Here is a 13,436-nt window from a genome sequence, read left to right as displayed (position 1 = left end):
TAACTACACTTACAATTTTAAGGCAGTACGAACACTTACTTTTTTAAGTTGAAACAGCTTTTTTTTTTAAGTTGTTTTTTTACAGTGTAAAGAAGAACCATAAGAAATTTGAGTGAATTAACAATTTTACATATTTATATACAGTTGCATGCAAAAGTTAAGAACTGCTTGCAGAATCTGTGAAAATGTGAATAATTTTAACAAAATAAGAGAGATCATACAAAATGCATGTTATTTTTTTTTATTTAGCACTGTCCTGAGTAAGATATTTTACATAAAAGATGTTTACATATAGTCTACTAAACCAAAAAATAGCTGAAATTTATTAAAATAACCCCCTTCAGAAGTTTGGGAACCCATTAGTTCTTAATACTGTGTGTGGTTACCTGGATGATCTACAACTGTTTTTTTTTTTTTTGTTTTCTGGTTGTTCATGAGTACCTTGTTTGTTCTGAACAGTTAAACTGCCCGCTGTTCTTCAGAAAAATCCTCCAGGTCATGCAGATTCTTCAGTTTTCCAGCATCTTTTGCATATTTTAATCCTTTCCAGCAGGGAGTATATTATGTTGAGATCCATCTTTTCACACTGGGGACAACTGAGGGACTCAAACACAGCTATCAAAAAAGGTTCAAACATTCACTGATGCTTCAGAATGAAAAATGGACCTCAATAAATTTTTATCCAAGTGTGGAACATAAAGAGTTGGAGCCACATTTTGGTAAAGGCAACTAAAACTTCCATCTGATAAAGAAATAGCACTACCCATGTCAAAACAATTACCCTTGACATCTGCACAGAGCTCAGCTGCTTGTACTAGGCCATATTGGTTAAGCATTTGCATTTCAGTTATGTACCTGATAGGCCTTCTAGATAAGCTGTTTGAACAGTCCGATATGTTTCAGTCTTGCTGGCTGCTTTAAAACGGTTCAGCTAGCAGTAAGAATTTGGAATTGAGCATACAGGATGGTCTACCCTACAGTATATATCTCCTTACAGCCCTGACCACATTCACTATGCTTTGCTCTCAAGTCTTCTTTCTCCCCACCCATGCTTCAAGGAAGCCTAAAACATGATATTCACCATCCTTCTGGCCTTGCCCTCATCTAGAATGATTCAGTGGTCAACTGCACCCGCTATATCAACACAAAGAGCCCAATACAAATAGTAAAACACCTCTAAACGAAATGGAGAACTAGCAGGAAAAGTGTAACATCGGTGGGAATCTGTTGATTTTGATGTAGTTTTAGTTCCAGGCATCATGAGGGCCACAGTGATATTTATATATAAAAAAAAGGTTATGCCACATTAAAGAGTGGAATCTGATTGCTTACAGAGCTCCTTTGCCAGTGTATTGTACAGTTGCCTGGAAAGTGAACTTTAGACAGATCTTATCGGACACGTAATATCAAAATCACAATTAGAAATGACTTACTGTATGTATACAAAATGATTTAAGGCCATTTCTTAGTAAAACTGAGGTTTGTCCATATTTGAAAGCTTACAGATTGTGCTGTGGTGTGGCTGTACTGAAGTCATTATGAGAAATGTAACTTTGACAATAATTTAGAAGATCTCTCCAGTGTTTACTTTCCAGGAAACTGTACAATGTACTGACAAAGGAGCTCTGCAAGCAATCAGATTTCACTCTTTAATGTGGCATGAGAGCTTATTTATAACTAATTATGTTTGATTTACTTGTAATTTCATTTCACACCCTCCAGAATGTGGTTCTGTGTAAAATATGTCTAGCGGATGAGAAAACAGGTTACAAAGAAAAATGAGTAGTTGTTGTCTTATATAACAATTAAGTTTATTTCACAAATTTGACTGGCCGAGTCACATTCCTCCTCTCCAGCAACAAAAGAAAACAACAACATTGATCCAATGGTCCAATCAATTCCTGATGGACAAAATCAAATTCCACTCATTCGAGAAGGCATTTCATTTGGACGTACGTCACAACAGGGAACAAAAAACGATTATAACTTCCCTTTCATGCTGTTTTAAAATATAACAGCGCTAAGACTTCACTGTTTTTATCACTGCTCTTGTCTGTGTTTATGTTTCAGTAGTGTTTTTTTTTTTCAGTGTTCAGTGACTCCGTTTACATGCAATCATTAAATCCAAATAATCAGACTGATGACTCAATCAGACTGAAAAGTCTTACTGTAAACACTTCAGTCAAGTCAAGTCACCTTCATTTATATAGCACTTTATACAACAGATCGTTTCAAAGCTGTTTTACATTAATAAATAGGAAAAATAACCAAAGATGCAAACTTAATCAAATATAAGAGAAATTTACATTCTGCTGTAAAACAGCTGTAACAAGACAATAGCCCAATTACAGCTCAATAACCCTGTGAAGTTTATTAATTATGAAATTCATTCAATTCAGATATAAGCAGCTTTACAGAAGACAGTAGTGTCATCATTCAGCTCATATCAGTTCAGGTTTTGTTCTCATCTGAAACAGTCAAGTTCTTGGCATAAATATACAACGAGTTTGACCTGAATTAAATTACAAATGTATTGGAAGGTGTAATCAAGCCACCTTATTTTTCCAGTAAAAGTGGGCATGGCCATTTATGAAAATTTTTAAGTAAATTTTATGAGTCTGGCTTCCGGTCTCATTCATGTCAAGCTATTTTTAGCTGTACAAAACAGCTTGTTTTGCTGCTTGATATCGCAAATTGGTGTGTCTTACCATATTATTTTAATATATTTTCTTAATTATGAACACACTAGTTTGTAGTGCAAACAGTTTTACTGTAACACATTGTTATTCTTCCTCGTTGTTTCCCGGAAGTCTCACCTATAGGCTTACTAGGTTGAAGAATTAGGTGGACAGGGAAAAAAGCATGTAAATGCTTGAATCTAAAATTCTTACGAATGTACATTTGACTAGTCAGTCAACAAGGCTGATTATTTGGCTAAAAAGCTCTCCTAACATATACAGTGCCTTGCGAAAGTATTCATACCCCTTAATTTCTTCACGTTTTATGTTGCAGCCTTCTGTTAAACTGCTTTAAATTACTTTTTTACATACACCACAATGACAAAGCACAAAAAAGGTTTGTAACAACTTTGAACATTTATTAGAAATAAAAAAACAACTTAAATGATTCCACTGCATAAGTATTCATACCTTCATATTTCTGGGACATTTGAAATTTAGCTCAGGAGCACTCATATCGCTTGTAGATGTTAATACGCTTCGAGAGGAGTTAAACTGTGGCAAATTCATTTGAATGAGTGTGATTTGGAAAAGCACTCACCTCTCAAGAAAGGTATAACAGCTGAAAATGCATATCAGAGCAAAAACCAAGCCCTGAGGTCAAAATAACTGCCTGCAGAGCTCAGAAACAGGCTTGTGTCAGGGAAGATCTGGGGATAAGTTATTAAAAAAAAATATTCTGCTGCATTGAAGGTTCACAGAAACATGTAGTCTCCATTACCCTTAATGGAAGAAGTTTGAAACAACCAGGCCTCCTGGACAAACTGAGCAATTGGTAGAGAAGGGCTTGGTTATACTGGTGAACAAGAAGCTGATGGTCAGTCTAGTTGAGCTCCATGATCATATGTGGAGATGGAAGAAACTTACAGAAGGACAAACATCACTGCAACACTCCTCCAATCCAGTCTTTATGGCAGTGTGGCTAAACTCAATGCTCTTCTCAGTGAAGACACATGAAAACCTACTTAGAATATGCAAAAAAAAGCACCTAAAGGACCCCCTTACTGTGCGAAACAAGATTCTCTGGTCTGATGAACCTCAATTCCAAGCATCATGTTTGAAGGAAACCAAGCACTGCTCATCACCTGCAGAGTACCATCCCAAACGTCAAGTGTGGTGATAGCAGCCTCATGCTTTGGGGCCGTTTTTCAGTGGCAGCAACTGAGAGACTTGTTAGAGTAGAAGGAAAGCTCAGTGCACCAAAATATTGAGATAGCCTTAATGAAAACCCAGTCCAGAGCATTCAGAACCTCAGACTGGGTAGAAGGTTCACCTTCCAACAGGACAATGACCCTAAGAACACAGCAAGAGTGGCTTATAGACAACTCTGTGAAGGTCCTTGAGTGGCCCACCCAGGCCTTGGCTTAAATGCAATCAAATATTTTTGGAGAAACCTGAAAGTGTCTCCCAGCCCCCATCCAAGCTAACAAAGCGTGAGACGTGAAGAGGTGAGGATGTGCAAAGCTTGTCACATCATACCCAAAAAGACTTGATGCTGTAAAGGTGCTTCAACTAAGTACCGAGTTAAGGGTATGAATACTTATGAAATGTACTTATTTCAGTGTTGTATTTTTAATAAACTTGTACAAATCTGTTTCTTGCTTTGTCATTATGGTGTATGGAGTATAAATTGATGTGGGAAAAACATTTTAAAGCAGTTTGACGTGAATATTTTTGCAAGGCACTGTATGCCAGCTTATAACTGGCAATATTGGGTCTAAAATTTGTCACTTACTCCCAATTTCTTTATTGATCTTTTGCATAAATTATGCTGGTCTAAACATATTTAGAGCAACATCACTGCATATTGCTTTTATGTTTATTTCATTTCTGACAATCAGAGTTCTGTGTAACCAGAGCTTTCTATTAAAGAAGCGAATGTCTAAGTTCCATCAAATGACCTGAGGTGCCACATATCAGTTTGAAAGCTCTTGACATTTGTTGTGATTAGCATGTTCTTTGTATATTTCAGAGTTTGTGTATGTAGTACACAGTATATGGCTTGTTAAATCTCTGTAGCTGTAGGTATCAATTTCCTGCCTTATGTGATCTTCAGAACATCTATATGCCCATCTGGAGTTAATTTACTAAAAATGACATACTAATAATTAAGACATAATTTTGAACAGACATTCACACAAACTTTAACAAAAGGCACTATGCTTTGGTAGATCAAGTTATAAACACTTCTACAAGTTAGATATTTTAATGCAAAAAGAATGTAAGATATATAATCTCTCCTAATTTTCCACTCCATAACAGAAAATAGCAAACAGATTAGAACATCGCTGTTGAAGGAATACAGCCAAAATAAAAGCAAGCATCTAGAAAACTGAACATAAGAATTTATGAAAACAGAACTGCTATATGTGAATTTAATACTTGATAAATTGTAAGAAATCCTAATTAGAGCGCTGGAAGTCATAAGCAATTATTCCTATGACTGAATAAATTCCTCTGCAGCAGAGCAAACACCTCTATTAAGGGAATAAAAGTCAAACATGTTAATACTCAAACCTTAGGACCAAGATATGTTTATAATTAAATGAAATGACCACTTTACCCATGTACCACGGGCCATTTCAACTGGCTACAATAACACACTCTCTACAGATTCACAGTGAAAACCTGTATTGGAGATCACGTTAAACATGCAGATCTAATAAATATTAAGGCATGACCAAATTCTTGTGTTTCAAGTCAGTATGTGATATGAATCAATATCAAATCACAAGGCGGCGTCTTGAATAAAAACAAACATGAATACAGAAATTCTTTTGGTATCCATTCACATTTAACTAGAAAAGAAAACAACAATTGGGTCAAAGATTAAAACACAGTGAAGTAAAATGGATCATCCCATGTGTTATTCAGACAAAAGTCATCATAGATTACATTATTTAAACATGCTTAATGTATCTCAACTCATGAGAGCTGCAGCTAAACAGCATTTCATAGACTACTGGGTGAAGTATGATTCAGAACAGCTACTGAAGACATATTATTTACAAAATAATATTTCAAACTCTTCCAGAAAGTAGAATCATGCTAGCAATATTTCTAAGGCCAAATATTATAAAAAATAACATGGGAGTACGGATTTAAATAAAAAGCAGTAGATTAAAATGAGAGAAGCAAAGAATATGCTAAACAGACGAAATGTAGTACAGGTACAAAGGACATTTGATGACATTCATGTTAAACGAGTTCATCACACTGATCAGATCCTGCTGTTTCTCCACCCCTCAGCTCCTATAATCCTATTGGCCTACACACATCAGGTCAAAGACGGTGCTTGCATTGAGGGGGAAGCATGTCAACTCTGTCTTGTCTTGCTGGGGGGAGACATAATATCTGGCATATTTTAACATGCTCAGGGTGTAATCTACCAAAGGACTTGTTTTGCATAATAACAGTTTACATTGGCTACAGGTAATGTAGCACTGTGATACATTACTTGAGAATAACATGACAGAATACTGGGACAGAATGAAACAACATCTGAGTGACAGAAAGTGTGCAAACTGCAAAGGTCCCTTTGACCAGCTCTAAGGGTGCAGACCATTCCCCCTCAGAGGAAGCTCTCATTCAGAAGAAAGAAAACGGTGCTTTCAATCTCAGTTTGTGGTTCTTGGGCTGAGGTGAGGACGTTAAACCAGGGAGCAGTAACCCCCACAGGCACCCTGACGCTGCTGTTCATGATCAGACAGCTGGACACCTTGGTTCTGGATGCTGCTCTCCCAGAGCCCCGGTGTCTGTAGGATCTTTTCAACTAGTTCTTCAAAGGCACACTGAACCCCGTCCCGCGTCTTTGCACTAGCCTCTGATAATGGCACCACATGGGTTAAGACAAGAGAGGAAAAAAAGTAATAAGGTGATTTATAAAGCTAAAAAACTATGGCTCAGTTTCATACAGGCAGGGCTTAGCCTAAGCCAGAATTAGGCCATAGTTCAATTAGGACATTTGAGTATAATTATATACACGTGCCTTAGGAAAAACATTACTGGTGTGCATCTTGAGACAAAACTAAATATTTTAATATTTTAAGATCATTCTTTCAGTTGAAACAGCTCAGACTTACATTTTAGTCTAGGACTAGGCTTAAAAAAATAAATGTACAGATAATGTATTTACCCCATTGTCATCCAAGATGCTCATGTCTTTCTTTCTTTAGTCGTAAAGAAGTTGGGTTTTGTTTTTTTTGAGGAAAACATTTCATGATTTCTTTCCATGTAATGGACTTCTATGGTGCCCCCAAATTTGAACTTCCAAAATGCAGTTTAAATGCAGCTTCAAAGGGCTCTAAATGATCCCGGCCGAGGAAGAAGGGTCTTACCTAGTAAAACGATCGGTTATTTTCTAAAAAAAATAAATAAATAAATAAAACAAACAAATTTTTAAAAATACTATTGATATACTTTTTAACCTCAAACACTCATCTAGCTCTGTGTGAACTTTTTTTTTTTCCCCAGTCATGACAGTTAGGGTATGTCGAAAAACTCCCATCTCATTTTCTCCTCCAACTTCAAAATCGTCCTATATCACCGTTTTACCTTTTTTTGTTAAGGGTATTTGATCTTTGCATGTTCACTTTGTAAACTCTGGGTTGGTACTTCTGTGGTGATGTAGGTCATTTTTGAAGTTGGAAGAGAAAATGAGATGGGAGTTTTTAGAAGTACCCTAACTGTTCACACAGAGCTAGACAACACGAGTGTTTGAGGTTAAAAAGTATATAAATTGAAATAAAAATAAATAAATAACCGATTGTTTCACTAGATAAGACCCTTCTTCCTCAGCTGGGATTGTTTAGAGCCCTTTGAAGCTGCATTTAAACTGCACTTTGGAAGTTCTGTGTGGAGCACTTTTTATTATGGATGGATGTGCTTTATTGGATTTCTTTTGGACTGCTGACCAGAAACATTATGAAGCTTGAAAGACCTAGGATAATTTTAATATAACTCTGATTACATTTGACTGAAAGAAGAAAGTCATATACACCTTGCCTTGAGGGTGGAAAAAAAAAAAAGAAAAAAAAAAAAAACATGGGCTGATTTTCATTTTGGGGTGAACTAACCCTTTAAAGCTGGTTCTAGCTAAATTGTGCAGGATGTCAGCCCTTCCAGGAGCAGAACTGGACACCACTGACCAAAACTGAACACAATCTGAAGTATATATATATGTGTATATATATATATATATATATATATATATATATATATGAATAATATGCATTGTGTATTGGTTTCAAACAATAGTATAGTCAAGTATATTGCAAGTTTTTTGTAAAGGATGTGTGATCTTGGCACTTAAGATCAAACAGGAGTTAGGGGATTACTCGAAATATAAAATATGAATTTTGCCAGAAATTAGCAATCAGAGAGTAATAGCTATGGCAGAAAAAGACGTATTGTTCTAATGTTCCATGATCTCTACAGGAACAAAGGCAAATGTATTTGCCATTATATAAGCACGTTCAACACAAATTCACCTTTTTCTAACTGAAAACAATTCTGACATTTGTAACTTTATTTCAAAGAGCCTGGAAAATATAAAGAAAATCCTGGCAAGACTGGAATTGTCCTGGAATTGTCTACACAAAGGCAGACCATCATGCTCATTCACAAACTCTGATCACAGGAGACTTTAGTGCCAAACAACAAATTAGCTTAAGATTCAGGTAGGACAATCCAAACCATCCAATCTAACTGAAAACAAAATGAATGATAGTAAAGAGGAAACATACCAATAAAAAGCATAGAGTGTTTTCGTGCAAACTTCAAGCCTTCGTTCCGGTCTACTTCACGGTTGTCCTGAAACAAATAGGTCTTTCTAATTATAATGCTGATTCACCCCAAGACAAAGCAACAAAAAAAGTTAGTTATAGGAAACTCACACACATAACTTCAACACGTCTTTAAGGTCACATTCCATTACTTTTTTAGGAACTTTCCTTACCAAAAATACAGGAGCTCATGTTTCTATTTAAAACGTTGGTAAACAACTTCGTACATAAACAAGAAAGAACTGTTTAAAATTATAATGCACTTTTTGCCTTTTTTATATTTTTGGATTTTTTTTTTTTTTTTAAAGAACTGTAAGTTGAGTTTATAAATTTATAAATAAATAAATGAAGTGCCAGCCGTCGACCAAATAGTCCCTGACATATAGTATTATGTATTTCAGCAAAAAGCAAACTGAATACTTACCTGAAGCCCTTTTAACATTACTTCAAGATTCAAGTTTTCTGACGATGAGACTAGACTTTAAATTCTAGACCGAGCATTGGCTCTTATTTGCCTAGAATTTACCAACAAAACAATTCACCATCTTTTACTTCAAATTTATTGGCACCTGACCTTCCATAATTTTTGTTTGCATTAAAACCAAGGTGACTTAACAGCTAATGTTTACATTCCAGATATACAGAGTTGGGACCAAGGGGACTTTCCCCTGGGCAGGACTATCCATCATTTTGTCTACTTAAAGGGACATATAATATATTAAAGTAAAAATTTGAACATTAGGAATTTTTAAAAATGTTTTTGTCATTTTTTTTCGGGGGGGTTGGGGGGCAGTCAGTGTTCATTTAAAATAACCTTCACAGGTGTACAAAACACTGTATCAAGCAGGTTTACATTTAGAATATTAATCAAACAAACCTTGTCAATTTTGTTCCCCACAAGCATTTTAACCAGGTCGTTGCGTGTACAGTATGTCTCCAGCTCATTAAGCCAGTTCTCAAGTTTTGTGAACGTGTCCCGCTTTGTAACATCATACACTACAAGAAGAGAAAACAAAAACGAGGTAAGTTTTGCATTAAACAACTAGCGCAAGAATCTGATTGGATTTGAGAGTTGATACAATGCAATTGTATTTTTTTTTTAAAAACATTTGGTCCACTGTACATTTTATTCTACATATAACATTACTAATTGTTACATGAATAAAGAGATTAAATAAAGACACACCTCAGAATGATCTGAGAGATAGCTATGTAGAAAAGCGGTGATTACCACTGTACAAAATATCTGCCTGCAGAACTCCTGACCGACCAATCAAAATCAAATATTTCAAAGAGCTGTGTAGTAAATAATAAAATAAATAATGCAACAACACTAACCCAAAATGACACCCTGGGCTCCTCTGTAGTAGCTTGGCGTTAGAGTTCTGAACCTCTCCTGACCAGCCGTGTCCTAAAACAAAAGTTCATGAGGATTTCGGCAGCTTTCTACACAGAACTAAGTCTCTTAATTCTACAAAGCGTGATAGTGACATCTAGTGGAATATACAATTGCAAGAGTAGCGGACATGACAAATACTCCAAAAATATTACATGCATTTAAGCCATTACATCTCTGTGTGTTGTTGAGCATTTATAAGTCTTCAAAGAATGTCCTACAGCACTTACCCATATGGCCAGCTTTGCCCTGTTGCCATCTACTGCAATAGTTTTCACTTTAAAATCCACACCTAAAAAAACAATGAAAAAAGTGAATTTATGCTGTATTTTCACAATGATGGCATCATATTTGTTAAGGAGGTAAAACTAAATAGTAACAACAAGACTAAATTGCTCAGTAAGATTTAGTTTATAAGCTCATTAGTTTTAAGCATTAACTGATTACAGGCCCGCTAACAATATCTGGTTACTAACTGTAATATTCACAAACACTCATAAATAACTCACCAATGGTTGCAGCTAATTCTGGGTCAAATGTATCATCTGTGAAGCGCAGGAGCAAACTGAGGACATAACAGATAAACATAAGAAAATCAGCATTAAAAGGGTAAATAACAAATTTATATAAAAACTTAAAGACTTATAAAAAAAAGTCATTTTTCATATTTTCATATCATTGCTTTCTTACATGAATACACTTTTTTTTCTGAATGCATGACAATAAATTAAAATATGAAGAACACATTCACTTTCCTGCCAGGATGAGGTAACTAGGGCTTTGAAAAATTACTTTAAGACCAAATTAGCTAAATAACTTTGTCATCATAAGTAGGCATGTTTAAAGTACTATCTTTTCATTATAGTAAGTATTTGACCCCTCTATATACTCAATCTAAGGCCTGTATATCTAGAGGTAACTATCACACAACGAGCAGATAGCATGACTGCTACAGAAACAGCTGCCAGCTAACAGTGCTGCCCTGCTCTTATTAAATATTTAAAGGGATGCGACAACAGTAACATTATACAAAGTATTCATTACCAGAATATTCCAAAAAGTCAAATTAAATATATGTCCATGCTTAACAATTCTAAAGCTAACAATCTACAGTGCTTAGAAGTCAACACATCTGAAGGCTAAAATACCACGAGTAGCACAATATAGCGTATTTCCGTTTGTTCTTGAGGCCAAAACAACATTTAAAAGTTAAGTTTAATGGCTGAATAGAACTGGCAAAGTCTGGGCAAAGGCGACAGTCAACATAGTTTAGCGAAGCTTGTTGCTTGACGAGGCTAACGCTATTTAACAGCTCATCCTACTGTAAGGGAAAGACTAAACGGGAAAAAAAACACCAACAGATTTAGACCTCACCTTGATTTACCGACACCACTCTCTCCAATTATTAAAATCTTTAAAGTCGTCAACACGTCGTCGTCCATGTTCTGGCTGTTTACACTAAAGCTTTTGGTTAAACTCGGCGTTCACTGCTGCTGCGCTGGAACTTCCGACTGGAGCGTGACGTCACCAGTATCATGTTAGATGTTGCGTAAGAAATCCAAGAAATACTGTTGAAATAAGTTTTGACTGAGGACACTGGAGCTACTTTTAATCATGCTTTCATAAATGGTGTAAATAAAAAGATAGGAAGTGGAATAACTCTTCATGATGAGGAATTGACTGACTAAATAAATCCCAAGTTTTCTACATTTTGTCAGTAAACATTTCATCATTTTGACTCATATGCATACTTGTTACCAAGAAGGTATTGCACAACTCATAAGGTAAGAGTAACACTGGCAACAGGCATGTGCACAGATAGACCTCAAGTGGTGCTCAAACAGCGCCCTTTTGGCCTCTGACTAGATAAGTGACGCAAAAAAGCATAAGGGTCGATGTTTTTAAAAATTGATAAAGTTTATTAGCTGAAAGCGGAATAAATAAGCTTTCCACTGATGTATGGTTTGTTAGGATAGGACAATATTTGGCCAAGATACAACTATTTGAAAATCTGGAATCTGAGGGTTGCAAAATAATTAAAATACTGAGAAAATCACCTTTAAGGTTGTCCAAATGAAGTTCTTGCATATTACTAATCAAAAATTAAGTTTTGATATATTTACGGTAGAAAATTGACAAAATATCTTCATGGAATATGATCTTTATGCATAATATCCTAATGATTTTGGCATAAAAGAAAAAAAAGATCATTTTGACCCATACAATGTATTGGCTGTTGCTACAAATATACCCCTGCTACTGGTTTTGTGGCTTTTGACCTAGCACTCGGTCTGAAGTGGCCGGGCCAGTGGCAGGGCCTGCTTGTAAGGTCAAATTTATTCTTCCATGACGATTCCAGAGTTACTGTGCAGCAACTTGTGGCCAGTTGTCACCAAATATAGTGTTCATATAGTTACCTAGTAGCAATACTAAATTTCATAATTACTAAATTTTATAAGTCATTCACTATGCAGTTAATTAGCTATATCTAGCATTAAAAACTACAGCGCCACCTATGTTCCTTTGAATGTGTGGCTTAGTAATAGGGGAAAATTTCATCCCATGTCCCATTTCCACCAAGGCAGTTTGAGTGCTGGTTCTTTGTCTTTTGACACTCAAAGCACCAGCTCTGAACCAGGAAAAGTGGTTCGTAAGTAGAATCAAAACATGGCTGGTCTAGAAGAACCATTTGCTTCAGGAGCAGGTGGCAGGGTTACTGTGACCACCAAGAAACTTTTGACCATAATTTTTAAATAGCAGGTAAACACGAACACGTCGGATTCTTTGTGTTTGGATGTCGACGTAGTTAAAACCATGAACATCAATAGCAGCGCAACATCCGCCATTGTTGATATTAGGCTTGCTAAGGATGCATGTGGTGTTGAAGTGCAATCGAGAGCAATTCAAATACTTAAAGTTTTGAGTTGTCTGCTCTCCAATCGCTCTCGCGGTGCTTTGGTGCCGTATGCCACTCGGTCTGCGTGGCGCCAGTGCATCTCAAGCAAGCCTGGTGTATTTGTGTTGCTGGGAAAGATGAGAGATATTTAGTGATGTAAGACCTGGCTCTGTGGTGGCTCTCGAGCCTGTGGAAAGGCAAACTGGTTCTCAGAAGGCTTACCAGCTAAACTAACTCCAAACCGGTGTTGTGCCCATTTTCGACCCCTGCTAAATTATTACCCCCTCTCGTTGAAATCGCTACCTGATTGCCTAATCCTAACCCCTCCCCCATGCCTAATCCTAAACCTTCTAATACTGGGGGGGAGGGAGGTAGTAATCTGGCGAGGGTCAGAATTTGGCATAACACTGGCAATAGCACTGGCTCTGAACTAGCACCTGGTTCATCCTGGTAGAAACTGTGTGTGTATCAGATAAAAAAGAAATACAAAATGTGCAGAGCAGTGGGTCCCCAGGATTGTAACTGAGATCCACTGTCTTACAGCACCTGGTATTCCCAGGCAGTCTCCTATCTTAGTACTAACCAGGTGCAACCCAGCTTCTGAGATTAGACGAGAATGAGCA

At 36.5% G+C, this 13,436-nt stretch overlaps 1 protein-coding gene across 1 annotated transcript; it reads right to left on the bottom strand.

Annotated features, from left to right (window-relative positions):
• Positions 1-5,352: 5,352 nt before the first annotated feature.
• Positions 5,353-11,459, bottom strand: rab18b (RAB18B, member RAS oncogene family). The gene is made up of 7 exons (XM_051092158.1): positions 11,292-11,459; positions 10,427-10,482; positions 10,148-10,209; positions 9,860-9,932; positions 9,399-9,517; positions 8,483-8,549; positions 5,353-6,561 (listed from the first exon to the last, which is right to left on the bottom strand). The coding sequence occupies exons 1-7, from the start codon at positions 11,357-11,359 to the stop codon at positions 6,389-6,391; spliced, it is 618 nt and encodes a 205-aa protein (XP_050948115.1). The 5' UTR covers positions 11,360-11,459; the 3' UTR covers positions 5,353-6,388.
• Between the last annotated feature and the right edge of the window lie 1,977 nt (positions 11,460-13,436).

Source organism: Labeo rohita, chromosome 2 (assembly GCF_022985175.1).
Source record: "Labeo rohita strain BAU-BD-2019 chromosome 2, IGBB_LRoh.1.0, whole genome shotgun sequence".
Classification (NCBI taxonomy): Eukaryota; Metazoa; Chordata; class Actinopteri; order Cypriniformes; family Cyprinidae; genus Labeo; species Labeo rohita.
This window is presented reverse-complemented; position numbering and strand designations above follow the sequence as displayed.